We start from the raw sequence: 19,111 nt of genomic DNA on the forward strand, positions 1-19,111 counted from the left end.
AGTCAGGAGCCAAGAACCCAGCACCTGGGTCTCCCATGTGGGTGTAAGGGACCCAAGAACTTGGACCATCATCTACTGCCTCTCAGCACGTTGGCAGAGAGCTGGGTTGGAAGTAGTATAGCTGGCACATTAACTGGCACTCTGACATAGGATGTGGCATCCCAAGCAGGCTGAAGCCCTGTTTCGCAGAGCCCAGCCTTCACACTTTTATCATGGAGATGATAGGCTGGGCTGGGCTGAAAGTGAGTGGAAAGCCCTCCTACAGCCCAGAGCTTTCACTTCTGCTCTCTTGCTTCCACTCAGGCCACTCTACTGTTGAGGTGCTGCTTTTCCTGTGTGTCCTTTTCACCTTAGATTTTGCTTCTACTACACGGCTTTAGAATGACCTCCTCCACCGCATGACCTCCTCAGAAGGCACCCCTTCCTATCTTAGGCATGCCAGTAATCTTAACAATGCTCCTCGAACTTTCAACTAGTGTGTTAGTAAGGGGCATATTCAGTATTTCTGTTTTTTTTTTTTTTTTTAATTTCCTCAATCTATTGCCTGCCTTCTGTTGTAAGCAGGGGTATATCTATTCTGTAATGGATACGTCAAGCCCCTGATGTGCTGCTTGGTACTCCAAATGCTTTTAGCTTCACTGTACACCTACAGCAGTCCCCTTCTATCGTTTTTCTTACTACTTACTTACTATTGTAACTTTAGGTTTTAGCCATGACTCATTCTTGACATCTGTGACAGTCTCTTGCTTGAGGCATTGCAGAGTAGGAACTGGTTTATCTTCTTAGGATTTACAGAACACATTCTATTATATTACTGCTGCTATTATCATTCCCTTTGTCTTTTGTCCATCTTAATGGCCTGAAAGAGAGGTTATGTGCTTCGTAGGTATTGGTTCTTCGAGCAGGTGGCACATGACAGAGGCTGGTGGACTGGTAGGTGGAATGACAAGGTGAGTGTCGCCTGGAACTACTTTGTGGCATAATGGTTGGACAGGGTAGCAGGATATTTCAAAGGGCGTGTTCCTTGGCTTTAAATGCATTGTGACATAGTGTGAAGGTTTGTCTGCTCTACTTCATGCGGCAAAGAGGAGCACACTTGATCAGTCTCAGGGGAAGAGGAGGAGGCAGTATAGACTTAGGGCCAGTTAGCATCTGCTTTTCCCTTTGGAGTCTGAAACTATTATAAATTCTTGAGAGAAGAGAACTGAATTGGACTTGGCATTGAGGAAAGTGTGAAGGTAAGGCTATGTTAAGAGCACTCTTTCAAAAGAGTTGAAATTTGGGAAACTGTAATGACAGAGAATCAAAAAATTTCAAAGCTACATATACTTGTATATACTTTGCGTGTTAAGGCAGATAGTAAAGTGGAGCTCAAGAAATAATTCAATTTTATATTGGAATTTACAAACGTATCTGAAAATATGAGTCACTATACAAGTGCTTTTTTGGGTAGTGGCTCAAGATGAAATACTAATTTTTTTGTCAAAATGGTGTTCATTTCAAAATGCAGTTAGCTATTTGGTTGAGATTACACCTAGAAAATTGTTGAGCCCCTCTGAGCTACTTTGAATTCTCACATCTTTCTTGTCTGTGATTTGGGTGGCTGTAGCACCTGGGAATTAACACCTAACACCTGCTTTAGATCTTGTGCTTGCCTAATAGTGTCTCTAAGTGCTGGAGGTTAAAAATGTTTCCCTTTGGGATGATGAGTAAGTGTGTGTATATGCTACGTGGTGGTCAGCAGGAAGGAGCCAATGGGAGCATCAGGAATGGTTTCATTGTTTTCAGCCCAGAGAATCAGCTGGTGCCATTAGGAGTGGAGGGTTTCTTTGGATGGAGGAAGAGTATGGATTTTGAGTATGACGTCTGGAAGCCAGTGATTGATCCCCGCAGCCACTGTTTTAGGCCTGGGTAAAGCACTGTCCTCAGTCCCCCCACCACAGGTGGGCAGATTGGGCAAGGAGGTCCCGCAGGGCCACTGCTTTCCTGCCTCAGCTTTCCCTCCGGAGTTTTCTGCTGACTGCTGACTGCTGGCCAAGTACGTTCTGCTGTGTGGAAAAATCTGTGCTCCTTTGCCTGTTTTTTTGGGGGGGTTAAACCTAATCAATCTTTGTGGTACTGAACTTGGCTTTCTACATTGCACCTTCAGGCAGTAGTGTAGCCGGGAACAAAAGATAGAAGGGTGGATTATGGTTTCTAAAAGATAAGTGAAGTGTTGTTTGAGGATGTGGCTGATTACCTTCTCTCCACAGTGAAAGTGAAGTCAAATGAACACCACTTCCATGTTCCTTGTAGCTGGGTCTGTTGAGTCCTGTAGCCAGGAAAATATTATAGGTCTGCTTTTATTTCCTTTTGTATGGATCTTTTAAACACAGAAAGCTTCCAACTGTTAAACTGTTTCTGATTAAAAGGCAAAGATACAGAAGTTCTATAACTGAAGTAGGAAAGGATCATTTTCCCCTTCACTGTTCACCTGCTATCCTACATCAAAAACCTTCAACTAGTCTCCATGCCAGTGGGTGTGAGGAAATAACACTGGTCCTGTCAGCCTTTGGGGTGGCATGTAATTAAAAATTCACAAAACTCAAGACAAATTTTCTGTAGCACTGACCTAAAATGGAGGGCACTTTTTTTTTAAAAAAAAGATTTATTTATTTTGCTTGAAAGTCAGAGTTACAAAGAGAGAGGTCTTCCATCCAATGGTTCACTCCCCAATTGGCCACAACGGCTGCAACATTCGGATCGTAGCTGCGCTGATCCAAAGCCAGGAGCCAGATGCTTCTTCCAGGTCTCCCACGTGAGTGCAGGGGCCCAAGTCCTTGGGCCATCTTCTACTGCTTTCCCAGGTCATAGCAGAGAGCTGGATTGGAAGTGGAACAGCCGGGTCATGAACCGGTGCCCATGTGGGATGCTGGCTCTTCAGGCCAGGGCGTTAACCTGCTGCGCCATAGCACCGGCCCCATGGAGGGCACTTGTGTTAGTTAGCCAGAGGTGACTCCAACATGTAGCAATAGTGGAAACAAAATGTACAATTTGATTTGACTTGATATCCATCTGTCTAAGTGAGACTATGTGATTTTAGCAGTAAGTCTCAAACTTTCAATGGCTGAGCACCCTAGAGGAATGGTTCTAATAAAATCTGAGGCAGGCTGGTTGACTGTCCTCTGTGTGGCAAATGTGTCATGCTAAGGTTGCCAAAGCAGGGGAAGAGTGAGATAAAGGCAGTCACGTAAGCTCTTAGCTGACTCAGTCTGGGAGTGACATGTGCCAGTTCCACACTGAGTCCATTAGCCAGAACTGGGAAGAAAACTAAAAAGATACCAACCCAACTGGAGGAGAGGCTGGGGAAAATGTGGGGAGGGGTGCCTAGATATTTGGTGAACACTGATGGTCTCTTCCACATACTTGATGGTTGATGCTTTGAAAAAATTAGTAGGCAATTTTCAATCATTCCAGTTTTAAACATAAGGTAAAGCTTTCATGTTACTTTTCTTCAAATATACTGCAAGAGCAACTGGCCAAGTACCTACTGTCATTAAATTGTTTTTTTGAGATCTATGTTAGAAACAGAGAAGTTTTGCCTGACAGTTGTGAAGGTTGGGTGAATTATTTAACTTCTTTAAACTTGTACCCTAATTGACAATGGAATAATCCCTCATTCATGGGTGAGTTCCAAAATCAGGTTAGAGATAACATGTAAACACTTTGGCAAAAGGGCAGGTGATTAGCCTAGAGATTAAGATGCCTGTGTCCCACAGCAGGGTACCTGGGTTTGATCACTGGCGCTAGCTCCTGACTCCAGCTTCCTGACAATGCAGACCCTAGGAGGCGTTGGTGATGGCTCAAGCACATGAGAGACCTGGGTTGAATTTCTGGCTCCTGGTTTTGGCTGGTGTTGCAGACATTTGGGTAGTAAACCTGTGGATGAGATTCTCTCCCTCTTCTTCTTCTTCTTCTTAAATAAATTAATTAAAAATCAAAGAATGAACAAGAAACATTTTGACACAGTGCCTAGTACATGCTAAATGTTCAATAAATGTGAATTTTAATTCTCCTTTGATTGATACTGATGATATTGTAATGGAAATATATGATTGTCAACAGTAATGTAGGATCCTCTCAAAGAGTGATGGATCCATGATCATCAGAAGACTGTACTCCCTGGGGACAAGTGATGTTTTGGGCAATTCCAGAAATGAAATACCCTCTGTTGTGTTCTTATTTTTTTAGGTCATGGGGAGTTTCAAAGGTCATGCCCTCCCTGGAACCTTCTTCTTTATCATGGCTCTTTGGTGGAGCACTAAGAGTATTCTGAAGTATATCTTTAGAAAGCAAAAGCGGACCTGCTACCTGGGTTCCAAAGCATTATTCCGTCGAGCAGAAATTTTGGAGGGAATTGTTTTAGTCTGCATGGCCATAACTGGTGAGTGGACACTTCTATGTTCAGTGTTCTCCTTCGGGGTATTTTCACATGCTGAGAGGTGATCCAATATAAAATTGAGATAATTGACAAAATGAAAATTTTATTAAAATATGTCTCAAACATGTTTAACTTCTATCTGATATACTTTGTTAGGAAGGTGCTACTTTCATGTTCATATAAAAGCCTATTCCTTTATGAATTATTGAAAGTAGTTACCTTGGTTGCCAAGTCAAGGTGGATTTTCTTTACAGAATTAGTTGGCATCTTTGAAATAATTTTATATCAAGTGTTCTGACCCCTGAAAGAATAAACTCTGTCAGAAATCATCTTGTAAATGACACCAAAGCAATCAAGTGATTATGAGCAAGCTTCAGTAATTACTCATTGCTGATAGGCTATAGAGAGGGTCAGGGCTGAAAAGACCTTGCTTCCTGCACTCACCCTTTCACTTGGTTCCTAAATTGGAGGAAGAAGTTAGGCCAGATGACCTCTAAGGCCTTTCCTTTGACTATGAAGGTCAATGAAATTGTCCATGTTGTTAGAGTTTCACTGTAGCCTCTTCCTTTATTAAAGGCATAACTTCCCATTTTCCCATTAGATTTCTTCATTCTTTATTCATGGCAATAGGTCTTGGCCATGACCCTCAAGTTACAGAGTGAAGGTTCTGGTGTCCTATTTTCACAATAGGGTGATTATAGATAAAAAGCATGTACTGTATATTTTTCTAAGAAAAAAGTTAGAAGGAAGTATTTTGAATGTTAAATATTTGAAGAGATGTTTTCCCAGACTTGGACGTTACACAATATAAACATGTGTTGAAATATTCCCTGTTACCTGTAAATATGGGCAGCTTTTATGTTGGTAAACAATATAACAAAGAATTTCCTTGCCAAATTCTATAGATTAACAAGTCAGGCAGCATTTCTAAGAAAGTTTAACTGTATGCATAATTGGCTGAACCATATGCTCTAGGCATCTGGGTATCTCAGTTATCCTTAACTGGGAAAAGCTGAAATTTTCAGCATTTTTATTAAGAAGCACACACAACCCCATCCTTTGTGGCAGCTACCCAAAGATGTGGTATCTTGGAGGGAAATACACAGCTTCTATAGGGCTGATCTCACAAATCCAAACTCCCACTTCATTCAAGATTTAGAAAAGGCAGCAAAACTAACACAGTCTACACTGAAGGTCTGAAACAGCTGTTTGACCAGTTAGTTATCAGTGACTAAATTTTGTTATCCTAACCAGCATCTGAATCTCTAGACAAGCCTTACGTTCCAGTGCTTAGTTGACGGGGAAGTCTGGAGACACACAGAGGACACTAGCGATGGGCTAATTCTCCTGTACCTTCCTGTGTTCTAGGCAAGGTTTTGGGAAGGTTGTTAACACTGTGATATGTTCCTCTACAGGCATGGCTGGGGAACAATTTATTCCCGGAGGACCCTACTGGAGCTTATATAAAGAAGGCCGGTGGAACCAAATCTTGGGCTGGCATCATTTCACCATGTATTTATTCTTTGGACTGGTAGGGGTGTCCAACATCTTATGTTTCACCATCAATTCACTTCCTGTCTCCTTACCCAAGCTAATGATGTCAAATGCTTTATTTGTGGAGGGTAAGTATGAGTATTTTTCTGTACCTTTCTCTGTTAGTGGGTTTTGTCTAGCTCTGCGTGATAATATACCTTTGGGATCTTCGTGCAGTCTTGGTTGATATCTAGGCCATGGTGAGATATTTGATGTCTGGGGCAGAATGCCAAGGATCTTCCCTACTGGCTCATTTTGTAGAACTGGGCAAGCAGAGTCATTCAATGTGCTTTGTTCAGGTTTAATATCTGTGTTAAATAACCATACACTATGGATGCTTATCTCTAGTTTGTCTTGCAAATGGTTGTTATTTTGACTTTTAGCAAGTCAAACCTGAACTCAGTGAAGCATGCATATCCTCATTAGGCAACCGTTTATAGCAGAACAGCTTCCATCATCTACTAAGTAACCTTTTTCATACGGATATGGTTAAAATTCTACTATTACCTGATAGGTAGAGTCTGAAAAATTTGGTCACATGAAAATGTAAGGTCCTAATTTTTAGAGGTTACTGTTGGGTGAGGTTGGGAAGAAAATAAATGCTAATTGTTTTTGTTTATTACCCAGTAAGAAATTGATTATGAAACTAAAAAGTTCCGGGTGATCAGAAGGTAGTCACTTTGTAGCTATTCCCCTTGTCTTGTACATCTGAAGATAAGACTTTTTGCTCCATTTTCTTTGAGAACAAGGGCTTGAATAAGAGATGGATGCCAAGAACCAATGTCATGTTTCTAATTATCTCAGGTGAACATCTTTTCCTCTTTAAGTGGAAAGGATTAAGATGAGGATGGAATCTGTCCAAGGAGTGAAACCATGCAGTTAGGTGCACTTCCTGGGAGCCTCACATCCTGGGAGCTTTCACATGAAAGCCCCGCCTTATGGTTATGTCTGAATTTCCTTCCTCCAACTGGCTGACTTCCTCAAGGCAAGGCTTTGGTTTATTTATGTGTGTTCACCTTAATCACAGCTCCCCCGCCTTGTCAGGCTTGTTATTTCCCATCCTGCATAGAAAATTCTTAAGTATACTATGTTGAAAAATGTCATGATGTGTTGGAAGAGAGACTAACAGCTGGGGAGGGAAATAGGGGGTTACATTGCAAGGTTGCATTCTGAAGAGACCGTGAGGACTGTAAGTGCCAGAGTTGCATTTCTGTAGTGGGCATCTGCTCTTTTTGGACAACTGTGGGTAGGAAATTCTCGAGAGAGAGACTGAGAAAGATTGGGTGGTCCTTGGTTCTACTGAGAAAAGACACATTGTGTTTTCTCCTCCCCCAGCTTTCATCTTCTACAACCACACTCACGGCCGGGAAATGCTAGACATCTTTGTGCATCAGCTGCTGTTCTTGGCCGTCTTGTTGGCAGCTATTGTTGCCTTCATGGAGTTCCTGACCCGGAACAATGTGCTTGTGGAGCTGCTGCGGTCTAGTCTCATTCTGCTACAGGGGACCTGGTTCTGGCAGGTGAGTTGGGGCCACCAGTTAATGTATTTGTGTCTCTGTCTGTAGCTTTTCTATTTGACGGAGCGTTCTGCTCCAGACCCTAGAGACTGCCTTTAGTGTTCCACTTGTAGTGAGTGCACAGGCCTTTGAGAGGTCATGGTTCTTTGACTGGTCCCTTGGGCCCCATGGGAGCATTGTTAGAGCTGCTGGGTTGGAAGTGTGGTGTGCACCTTCTCATTGCACACCTGGATATGCACGGTGAGGGACCTCTGAACCCATGGTTTTGGTTACAAGCAGTTTCTGAAGATAAAGCAGCTTACAGCCTAATGGGTGTTGAGACTGAGAAATGCATGGAAGGCAGCAAAAGGAGGAAATTATTATTTATTGAGAAACAACTATATGTCAGCCACTGTGCCAAACTTTCGCATGCATATTGTTTCATTTTGCCTGTACAACAACCTGGAAGTTAGGTATTATCATCTCTAATTTAGGAATAAGAAGCCTAATGGAGACAATCCTAGGCTAAAGCAATAATGGAGCTGGGATCCAAATCTGTATTTATTTGTTTGAAAGGCAGAGTTACAGAGAAACAGAGAGAGAAAGAGAGAATCTTCCTTCTGCTAGTTCACTCCTTAAATGGCTGCAACTGCAGGAGCTGGGCCAATCTGAAGCCAGGAGCCAGGAGCTTTTTCTGGGTCTCCCACGAAGGTGCAGTGGTCCAAGGACTCAGACCATCTTCCACTGCTTTCCCAGGTGCATGTGCACAGCATTAAATTAGAAGTGAAGCAGCTGGGACTCAAACTGGCACCCATATGGGATGCTGGCACTGCAGGTGGCAGCTTTATCTGCTATGCCACAGTGCTGGCCCTTAAATCTGTATTTATTGACCTCAAAACCTAGGTTATTTTCCATTTTATGCTGTCAACTCTAGACTGGATGTGTTTTTGAAATAATAAATTTCAATCAGTGAACGTATATTTCATAGACTGATAGATCATAAGCCAATATAATATTTATAGATGTAAAGAAAGGTTAAGGACTGGCGCCATGGCTCACTTGGCTAATCCTCCGCCTGCAGCGCCGGCATCCCATATGGGCGCCGGGTTCTAGTCCTGGTTGCTCCTCTTTCAGTCCAGCTCTCTGCTGTGGCCCGGGAGGGCAGTGGAGGATGGCCCAAGTGTTTGGGCCCTGCACCCGCATGGGAGACCAGGAGGAAGTGCCTGGCTCCTGGCTTCGGATCTGCATAGCTCTGGCCATGGGGGCCATATGGGGGGTGAACCAATGGAGGGAAGGCCTTTCTCTCTGTCTCTCTCTCTCACTGTCTAACTTTATCTGTCAAGTAAAAAAAAAAAAAAAAAGAAAGAAAGGTTAAGATGGAAAGTGAATGTGATCAAATCAAGGAAAACTTTTGTTTTTAAGATTTATTTATTTGAAAGGCATAGTGACACAGAAAGAGATATCTTCCACCCAATGTTTCACTTTCCAAATGGCTAAAATAGACAGAGCTGGGCCAGGTGGAAACCAGGAACCTGCAGCTCCATCCAGGTCTCCCACATGGGTGCAGGGGCCCAGATACTTGGGCCATTTTCTGCTGCTTTTCCAGGCTCATTAGCAGGGAGCTGTATTGGAGGCAGAGCAGCTGGAACTCCAACTGGCACCCATATAGGATACCACAATGCCAGCCTCGGGGATGACTTTATTTATTTATTTATTTTTTCGACAGGCAGAGTTAGACAGTGAGAGAGAGAAAGAGAGACAGAGAGAAAGGTCTTCCTTTTCTTGTTGGTTCACCCCCTAAGTGGCCGCTATGGCTGGCGCGTTGTGGCCGGTGCGCGGCACTGATCCGAAGCCAGGAGCCAGGTGCTTCTTCTGGTCTCCCATGTGGGTGCAGGTCCCAAGCACTTGGGCCATCCTCCACTGCACTCCCTGGCCACAGCAGAGAGCTGGCCTGGAAGAGGAGCAACCGGGACAGAATCCGGCGCCCCAACCGGGACTAGAACCTGGTGTGCTGGTGCCGCAGGCGGAGGATTAGCCTAGTGAGCCACAGTGCCGGTCAGGGGATGACTTTTTAGAACAGATTTTTTAGTCATCAAAGAGCAAGGATTTGGGATAATGAAGCTATTTCAGGGATTTGCATTTAAGATGAGAAGTGATAAGAAAATACCGGTACATGAGGGATAGAGAAATATCGTCAAAATGGCAGTAGGAATGATGTGGCTGCATAGTGGCATCACAGGCAAAGCCACCACCTGTGATGTGGCCATATTATATGGGTGCCATTTCGTGTTCTGGTTACTCCACTTCCAATCCAGCTCCCTGCTAATATGCCTGGGAAAGCAGCAGAAGATGTTTGGCCCCTGCCACCCATGTAGAAGACTCAGATGAAGTTCCTGGTTCCTGGCTCCTGGCTTCATCTTGGTTCAGCCCTGGCCACTGCAGCCACTTGGGGAGTGAACCAGTGGATAGAAGACCTCTCTTTCTGTCATTCTCTCTCTCTCTCTCTCTGTAACTCTTACAAATAAAAAAATAAATAAATCTGCAAAAAAAAAAAAAAAAGTGGGAGACTAGAAAGGCTGTTGGAGCTGGGGCTAGATTCAAGATTATTTTAGACTATTAATTTGTTATTTATATAAAGGGAACACATTTCAAATATTTCTTTCTTTTTTTTTTTTTTTGAAAGGCAGAGTGGACAGTGAGAGAGAGAGAGAGACAGAGAGAAAGGTCTTCCTTTGCCGTTGGTTCACCCTCCAATGGCCGCCACGGCCGACGCATCGCACTGATCCGATGGCAGGAGCCAGGTGCTTCTCCTGGTCTCCCAGGGGGTGCAGGGCCCAAGTACTTGGGCCATCCTTCACTGCACTCCCTGGCCACAGCAGAGAGCTGGCCTGGAAGAGGGGCAATCGGGACAGAATCCGGCGCCCCGACCAGGACTAGAACTGGTGTGCCGGCGCCGTAAGGCGGAGGATTAGCCTACTGAGCCGCGGCGCCGGCCGCATATATTTCTTATATACAGCTTTTTAATTTTTAATTTTTAAAGCTTTATTTATTTATCTCAAAGAGTTACAGAGGTAGAGGCAGAGAGAGAGGTAGTCCATCTGCCGGTTCACTCCCCAATTGGCCATAATGGCCTGGAGCAGGGCCAATCTGCAGGCAGGAGCTTGGATCTTCTTACAGGTCTCCCACATGGGTGCAGGGGCCCAAGGACTTGAGTCATCTTCTATTGCTTTCCCAGGCCACAACAGAGAGCTGGATTGGAAGTAGAGTAGTCAGGACTCGAACTGGTGCCCATATGGGATGCTGATGCTGTAGACCAGAGCTTTAACTCACTGTGCCATAGTGCCGGCCCTATATATCCAGTTTTAAGAACCTAATGATACTTTCACCATACCATCCCTCCCTCTCTCACTCCTATCCTTCCTCTTTGTTCCTTTCTTATTTTTCTTTTAATTTTTGCAATGATATACTTTTACTTTACTTTATAATCATAGCCTTAATCCTCCAATAAAAAAGAATTCAACAAACAGTAAGTTCAAGAATTATTTTGAAGGAAAAAAATATAGAAAAATCTTTCCAAGTACCCCATAATGTGATAAAACAGATAATTGGTCTATTTAACCAGCTTATATACAAAAGTTTTTTAAAAGTTATTTATCATCTCCTCAAAACCTAAAATCACTTAGCATAATGATTTCCAGTTCCATTCATTTTGTTGCAAATGCCAAATGCTTTTTATGACTGAGTAGTACTATATCATATATATATATGTATATATGTATATGTTTTCTTTATTCAGTCATCAATTAAAGGACCATCCATATCTTTGCTATTGTGAATTGGACTTTTATTGGAGATAGAAGCAGAGAGAGATCTCCCAACCATTGGTGCAGTCCTCAAATGCCTACAACAGCTGGAGCTGGTCCAGGACAAAGCTAGGAGTCAGGAACTCAATCTGAGTCTCCTGCATTGTAGCAGGGACCCAGCTACGGGAGCCATCACCTGCTGCCTCCCATGGTGCACATTAGCAGGAAGCTGAAGTCGGGAGCAGAGTGACTACTTGTACTCGGGCACTCTGATTTGGATATGAGCGTCCAAATAGCATCTTTTTTTTTTTTTTTTTTTTTTTTTTGACAGGCAGAGTGGACAGTGAGAGAGAGAGACAGAGAGAAAGGTCTTCCTTTGCCGTTGGTTCACCCTCCAATGGCCGCCGCGGCCAGCACGCTGCGGCCGGCGCACCGCGCTGATCCGATGGCAGGAGCCAGGAGCCAGGTGCTTTTCCTGGTCTCCCATGGGGTGCAGGGCCCAAGCACCTGGGCCATCCTCCACTGCACTCCCTGGCCACAGCAGAGGGCTGGCCTGGAAGAAGGGCAACCGGGACAGAATCCGGTGCCCCGACCGGGACTAGAACCCGGTGTGCCGGCGCCGCTAGGCGGAGGATTAGCCTAGTGAGCCGCGGCGCCGGCCCAAATAGCATCTTAACCATTGCCAACACCAGCCCCTACTTTCAGTCTATCCAAATATTATTTTTCTTTTTACTACTCATTTTTAGCTTATTTTTTTGTGATCCGAGAATTTGTTCTTTTTGAAATATTTTGATGCTTCCTTCAGTGTTTGTAGATGTTCCATGCATTTGAAAAGATACTATATCCTTTCTGTATTGAATTCAGGAATCTACATGGATTGACTATATCGAGTTTGTTAAAGAGCTTATTATTCAAATAAAGACAGACAAGTAGGATCAACAGGGAAAACCCAAGGAGAGTTGAAGGAAAGAATTGTAAAGATAAGAGCAGAATTAATTAAGTTAAATAATGTTCAGTTCACAATTAATATTTAGGTTCTGAAGGAGGAAGCTGAGGTGTTATCTCAATTGAGAATCACTTGGCTCAACGATGCCCCTTTTGACAGGGAAATAATATTTTCATATTTCCTCAAAAGCTTTTCAAAGGAAGAGCTGTGAGGTTAAAGTCTTTGGGGATAAATCTGTGATTATGTAGAAATTTTTTAGCTACCAATATGTCTAGGCTAGTTTTACTTTTCACTGGTGATCAGCCTAAATAATGTCTGGAGCCTTAATGAAAATGAGCATCTAATACCAGCCCAAACACACGCAGACAGGAAGTGAAGGGGTAGCCATAGCAGCTCATCTCATTCTTATATTCCTTGGACATAGAAGTGTCTAGAAACTTAGAAGAGCTTACTATGCTTCCATTTTTTTTTTTTTGATTGAAATGGTATAAAATGTTTACGGCCAGAACTGTCTTAAGCTAACAATATTTTGTTGTTGCTTTCACCATTTTTATTTTACTTTTGCTAATTATTCATTTATGGTTACTACCAGTGTTTAAACTATGGATAGATTAAACAGTTACCTGGACTATTGGAACCATTTGTATGGAGATGTGAACTGAACAAAGCAAGTACTTAGACTACTAATAACTCATTCATAAACAATTGGGTAATATGCAAATGGAGGAGGAGTTTCTCTTCCAGCCTATAAAAATTGGTTTTTTTCCTGGTCCACACAGCAGTCAAAATGTTTTTCTAATAATCCAGGTGCACAATGCAATGTATAAGAGAAAACAAAAGTCCTGTGTGGGAGAATATTTCAAAAGTTCACTTCCACCCACCCTTATTAGGGCCAAGGCTTAAGGACAGTCAGAAGAGGAAAATGCTCCCACTCTCTTCGTTTCTCCTTGTTTTGGACAATTGCTTCCACTGCATCTCCTAACTCCATTAATTCCCCCTCTCCTCAACCAGGAGATTCCCTCTGACTACCACAATAGCAGTGTCTTGCTTTTAAAAGGAAATGAAAAGTTCATTCTAAATTAGCAAAAAGGTCCAACTGAGCAGTAGTGGTCTGAGATCAGATATGGTAGTTCAAACACATGCTTAGGATTATAGTATTGAAATAAATGATTGGATAATAAGATGTAAAACAACAGAAAATCAGAATTTTCTTCTTTTTTTTTTTTTAAGAGGGAGAAGGGGAGAGGTTTTCCTGTCTGCTAGTTCATTCCCCAAATGGCCACAACAGCCAGGGCTGGGTCAGGCTGAAGCCAGGACCAGGAGTGTCATCCGAATCTTTTACAGGGGTACAGGGGCCTAAGCCCTTGGGCCATTTTCTGCTGCTTTCCCAGGCACATTAGCAGGGAGCTGGATTGGAAGTGGAGCAGCTGGGATGCGAACCAGATCGCACATGGGATGCTGGCATCACAGGCGGTGGCTTAACCCACTTCTCCACAACGAGGCACTGGGAAATCAGACTGTTAAGTATGGGAAACAGGCCACTGGCTTGCTGCCTATTAGAGAAGATAACTATTTACCTTTGAAATGTGTTACTAGTGAAGCTTATGCTAATCAAAACATAAGGAGTTGGCAAAAAAGGTAGAGCAAGAAAACAAATTTCTTTGTTTTTCTTGAACTTGTATGTTAGAAACAAACTAGGACAACAGATGAAAGTGCATATTTTTCTATTTTTGTATTTAAAGGGAGGATTTCTTTTATAAGGGATCTTTATATTTCAGTGAAGATTTCGTGAGTTGTGGCAACTTCTGGCCCTTAGTTTGCAATTTCAGCTCTCCTCTTTCACGTCATGGTCACGTGGCTCACCTCTGTTCATGAGCTTCAACAACACCTTCAGCTTTTCAGTGTCAGGTTCTGAGGTTCCAGCGAGCTTTAGCAGTGCGAAGTACGCAAAGTTTCTCTTCTCCTGATCTAAAACAGAAAATTTGACTGGCAGAATTGATGATGACTCACAGAGGCGACCAGAGCAAGGTTTTGGTTGGAAACCTCCAGGAACAAACAAAAAACAGTTGTGTACATGATGTGTAATAAAAAGTCCTTGGACCTCCCGGTGAGGCTGACCTAGATCTCAATTCTGCCTTACTGGTATTAATCACATGAGTCACCAGAGTCAAGGCCTTCTGTGCCTTTAGGCCTTTTCAACCGTGAAAGAGAAATAATAGTTCAGGGTGTTGTTGAGAAGATTAGAACTCACAACTTGCAAACTCTTACTGCCCTGCACAGATGGCTGCTGATTCCAGGGACAGAGGACAGGGAAATCTGCCAGGAGAGAATGAGGGCAAGTTGGGATTTAAGTCTGGACGAGTCACCAGTGTGTCCAGGCTACAGGTTTAGGGCAAAAGATACTCTTTTTTTTTTTTTTAATTAAAAAAAATTTTTTTTGACAGAGACACAGAGAGAGTTATAGACAGTGAGAGAGAGACAGAGAGAAAGGTCTTCCTTCTATTGGTTCACTCCCCTAATAGCTGCCACCACCAGCGCTGCGCCGATCCGAAGCCAGGAGCCAGGTGTTTCCTCCCAGTCTCTCATGTGGGGGCAGGGACCCAAGCACTTGGGCCATCCTCCACTGCCCTCCTGGGGCACAACAGAGAGCTGGACTGGAAGAGGAGCAACCGGGACTAGTACCTGGCGCCCCAACCGGGACTAGAACCCAGGGTGCCGGCGCCGCAGGCAGAGGATTAGCCAAGTTAGCCACGGCTACGGCCCAAAAGATACTTCTTTGTGTGTATTTTGATCTTGACTTACAGCAGTGGTTTTCTAGGGCTACAATAACAACAGATCCCCATGAACGGGTGACTTCGAACAATAAACACTTGTTCTTGCCCTGTGCTAGAGGCCAGAAATCTGAAACCAAGGTGTGGACAGCCTTAGTTCATTTCTGTGGCCCACAGGGAGAATGTGTGCCCTGCTGATCTGGCTGCTTCGATGATCCTTGACAACCTTTGATTTGTGGCAGCTTAAGTCTAATCTCTGCTCTTGTTTTCAGTCAATATTCTCCCTTTGTGTCTTTATGTTCCTGTGTCTTTATGTGGCCGTGTTATAAGAACTTCAGTCACTGGATTTTGAGCCAACTCTGATCAACCTTAAGTTGATTACATCTGCAAAGGTTCCATTTCCAAGTTGAGGCACATTCAGAGGAACTGGAGGTTAAGGCTTGACCATGTTGGAGGAAACAATTTAATCCATAACTGCTGATCTTTAGCTGTGGGAGCTGGAATAAGTCACTTGCTAAGTAGGGGTGGACAGCTTGTGTGGATGGCATTGGAAGAACATTGGCACTGAGGAGCTAGTTCATGGTTTCTTAAACTCATTCTCCCTCCAAGGGCCCTTTCTTGCCACAGGATTTCTGGATTAATTGCTGTGAGTTCCTGTAAGAGGAGGCATGAGAGGCAGACTATCTGATCCTGACACCCCAGCTTAAACAGCTGGGTCCCTAAACTAAACTGGGCATGGACAATGTGACTTGAGTTTTCTTTTCTTTTCATCATTCTGAACAGTGAGCACCAAGGACCTTGACATTCCTCCTGTCTTCTCAGAGTTTCAGGGACCTGGACTCTGCTCATTTTGTTCCTCACAGACAGCTTGTCCTAGCAGTGTATAAAAGAAGTGTTGCAAAACACCAGTATATCCAATGCAAAAGACAAACCAGCCAGGTGGCATTCTCTGCCTGTGGTTTCTGAGTGTGGACTTAATGGCTGACACACCTTCTGCCAGGGGAGTTGACAGGTTATTCCTTTAGAAGAATGTAGCTGTGTTCTAGTGTAGAGACCCCAGCTGTTGGTGGCCAAGCTACAACAGTAAATGTCTTTGCCACCGTTTGGAGATGGAATGACAGAGTCAGGCATTTCTTTCTTTCTTTTTTTTATTTAGTAAATATAAATTTCCAAAGTACAGTTTATGGATTACAATGGCTTCACGCCCCCCCCCCCCATAAATTCCCTCCCACTCGCACCCCTCCCATCTCCCGCTCCCTCTCCCATTCCATTCACATCAAGATTCATTTTCGATTCTCTTTATATACAGAAGATCAATTCAGTATATATTAAGTAAAGATTTCATCAGTTTGCACCCACACAGAAACACAAAGTGTAAAATACTGTTTCAGTACTAGTTATAGCATTACTTCACATTGGACAACATATTAAGGACAGATCCCACATGAGAAGTAAGTATACAGTGACTCCTGTTGTTGACTTAACAATTTGACACTCTTGTTTATGGTGTCAGTAATCTCCCTAGGCTCTAGTCATGAGTTGCCAAGGCTATGGAAGCCTTTTGAGTTCGAGAGTCAGGCATTTCTTAACTTTTATATCTCTGAAATAGACAGCAAATGCAACCTCTCTCCTGGGATATAAAGAAGGGAATAAAGAAGTTATTTAATGGATCCTGCTAATTAAAAAGTATTTATTTTTATTTGAAAGGGGAAGAGAAAGAGAGAGAGAGAGAAAGAGAGAGAGAGAAATATCGTCTATCTGCTGATTCATTCCCTAAATGTCCACAGAGGCTGGAATTGGGCCAGGAAAAGCCAGGAGCCTGGAACTCATTCTGAGTCTCTCACATGGGTGGCTGGGACTTAAATACTTGAGGATATGTGTGTTAACAGGAAGCTGGAATTGGAAATGAAGCGAGGACTTGAACCCAGGCATTCTGATGTGGGATGCAGGCATCTCAAGCAGCACCTTACTGCTGTGCCAAATGCTTGCCCTATGCTATTTTTAACTAATGTAATATTTTGAGAAGATTTACAGCTCTGATATTGGTTCAGAAATAAAATGCATAGGACCAGCACAGAAGTAGGGAAATCTTGATCTGCCTCCCTCCACTTGGTGAGCAGGTAAGCTGAGTGATGAATCAATGGAGAATGATTCATCTATGTGTGTTGGCCACTGGGAACACATACCTAATGTTGACCAGATATTCCTGTTTTTTTTTTTTTTTTTTAAGTAGAGCTTTTGTATGATATTCCCTAAATTTTAAGAGTTGTGGAGGCATTAGAATTATTTTTTGAAATGTGTCAGACAAAGCACATGTGTGGGAGCCAGAGCATGTAGTAGGCTAAGCCTCCACCTGCGTTGCCGGCTCCCACATGCATGCTGGTTTGTGTCCTGGCTGCTCCTCTTCCAATCCAGCTCTCTGCTATGGCCTGGGAAAGAAGTGGAAGATGGCTCAAGTCCTTGGGCCCCTGCACCTGTGTGGGAGACCTGAAAGAAGCTCCAGGCAGCTGGCATTGGATCAGCCCAGCTCTGGCTGTTGCGGCCATTTGGGGAGTGAATAAATGGATGGAAGACCTTTATGTCTGTCTGTCTGTCTCTCTCTCTGTAACTCTACCTCTAAAATAAATTTTAAAAAAAGCACACATGTAATTAAATGTGACTCAGGGGCTGCTAGTCTGTAATCTGTGTTAGAAGGGTCACACAGTACCAAATCTTCACAGGACCACCTTCAATTCCAGTGCTGACTTTTCAAAGCATATTAGAACCTCTGAGATGATTCAAGCAACCTTGTTATTCAGAACAGAACTCTGTCCTTCCTGTTGCCCCATATGGAAGGGCCAGGTGGTAAATCAGTATTGAGTCTGAGAAAGAGCCAAGTGTTTTCAGAGCCTGACATTCCTGGTCTGGAATCCTCCTTTAGTCATTCAGGAGTTTTGTAATATGGGAGACGTTCCTGAATTCTCTTCTTCTCCCTTGGAACATGAGACTCATAATGCTTGTTGAGGTTTATTGTAAAGTTTATGTGCGTGAGTGGAGGCAAAGTGCCCAGCACACGGTAGAACATCTACAAATGATAGGGTTTTTTTTTTTTTTCGTTCAAATAAAGGGAATCCAGGAATGGGAACAAATGATTGAGATGCAAATCTTAGTTTTCCTTGATTTACTAAGATTATTTGACATTTCAAACAAAACATAATTGAAGTTTCATTCAACTGTATACACTGAATTTGTTTTTCCTGTGAGATTTCAGTTGTTAGATGTGTTTTCATGGGCAAGTCACTCAATGACTCAGTTTTCTTATCAGGATAATGAAGATAATAGTACATTAATATGAGGGTGGTACCTAAAAGGAAACCTGTAGAAGTGAAACGGACACTATGAGAAACAATGACTTGAGCAGCCCTTGTCCTGTCGAGGAACAGCTTACTATTTTATTTCTTTTAGTATTTTCTTGTTCTACTTAATACCATTGGTTGAACTCTTTAATTAACACACCATTATTCTTAGGTGTTTAAATTTAACTGAAAATTGGTCCCTGTTAAAAATAGGAGTGGGAATAAGAGAGGAGGAGCTGTACAGTTCAGCACATACTCACTAGGACTTAACCTAATGGTAGAGCTAGAAACATGCCATGGGATTCCAAATCCCATCAAAGTGGCATGTACCAATGCCATCTTACTAGTCAAAGTGATCAGTTTCAGTTCATAATTGTTCATAAAGATAGAATTAAGTGTCAAAGGGATCACATAAACAAGACCAGTTTCTGCTAATAATAACTGGTAGAATTCAAAAGGAGAGAACGATCCAACATCAGAAGCGGCATACACAGCAGAGTCATAGAATGGCAGATGCCCTAAACAGCACTCTGGTCTCAGAATCAGCCCTTAAGGCATTCAGATCCGGCTAAAAAGCCCATGAGAGTATTTCAAGCATGGACAGCCAAGACACTGTGGCAAAATTAAAAAAGAAAAAAAAAACCTAAATGAAAGGTCTCTGCGAGTAAGATCCCAGTGGAAAGAATGGGCCATCAAAGAAGGAGGTGCCTTTCTCTGAAGGGAGGAGAGAACTTCCACTTTGACTTTTGACTATGGCCTTGTCTAAATAAGGTCAGAGTCTGTGAACTCAAGAGGCTTCCATAGCCT

At 43.1% G+C, this 19,111-nt stretch overlaps 1 protein-coding gene across 8 annotated transcripts in view; it reads left to right on the forward strand.

Moving 5' to 3' along the window:
* TMEM45A (transmembrane protein 45A) overlaps nt 1-19,111 on the forward strand; it is a 105,413-nt gene that overhangs the window by 78,251 nt on the left and 8,051 nt on the right. For 6 of the 8 annotated variants that reach the window (XM_070071992.2, XM_070071989.2, XM_070071990.2 and 3 more), the window contains 3 exons: nt 4,231-4,423; nt 5,836-6,042; nt 7,289-7,473. In XM_070071992.2, coding sequence (XP_069928093.1) covers nt 4,234-4,423; nt 5,836-6,042; nt 7,289-7,473 — 582 coding nt within the window. In that variant the 5' untranslated portion in view covers nt 4,231-4,233. Of the gene's footprint in view, nt 1-1,061; nt 1,239-1,711; nt 2,039-4,230; nt 4,424-5,835; nt 6,043-7,288; nt 7,474-19,111 lie in introns of those variants that run through there. The other 2 variants (XM_089331563.1, XM_089331564.1) reach the window with 2 other exon arrangements.

The sequence above is a fragment of the Oryctolagus cuniculus genome, chromosome 4 (genome assembly GCF_051225735.1).
Source record: "Oryctolagus cuniculus isolate XC-2025 breed Fujian yellow rabbit chromosome 4, ASM5122573v1, whole genome shotgun sequence".
NCBI classification, from domain to species: Eukaryota; Metazoa; Chordata; class Mammalia; order Lagomorpha; family Leporidae; genus Oryctolagus; species Oryctolagus cuniculus.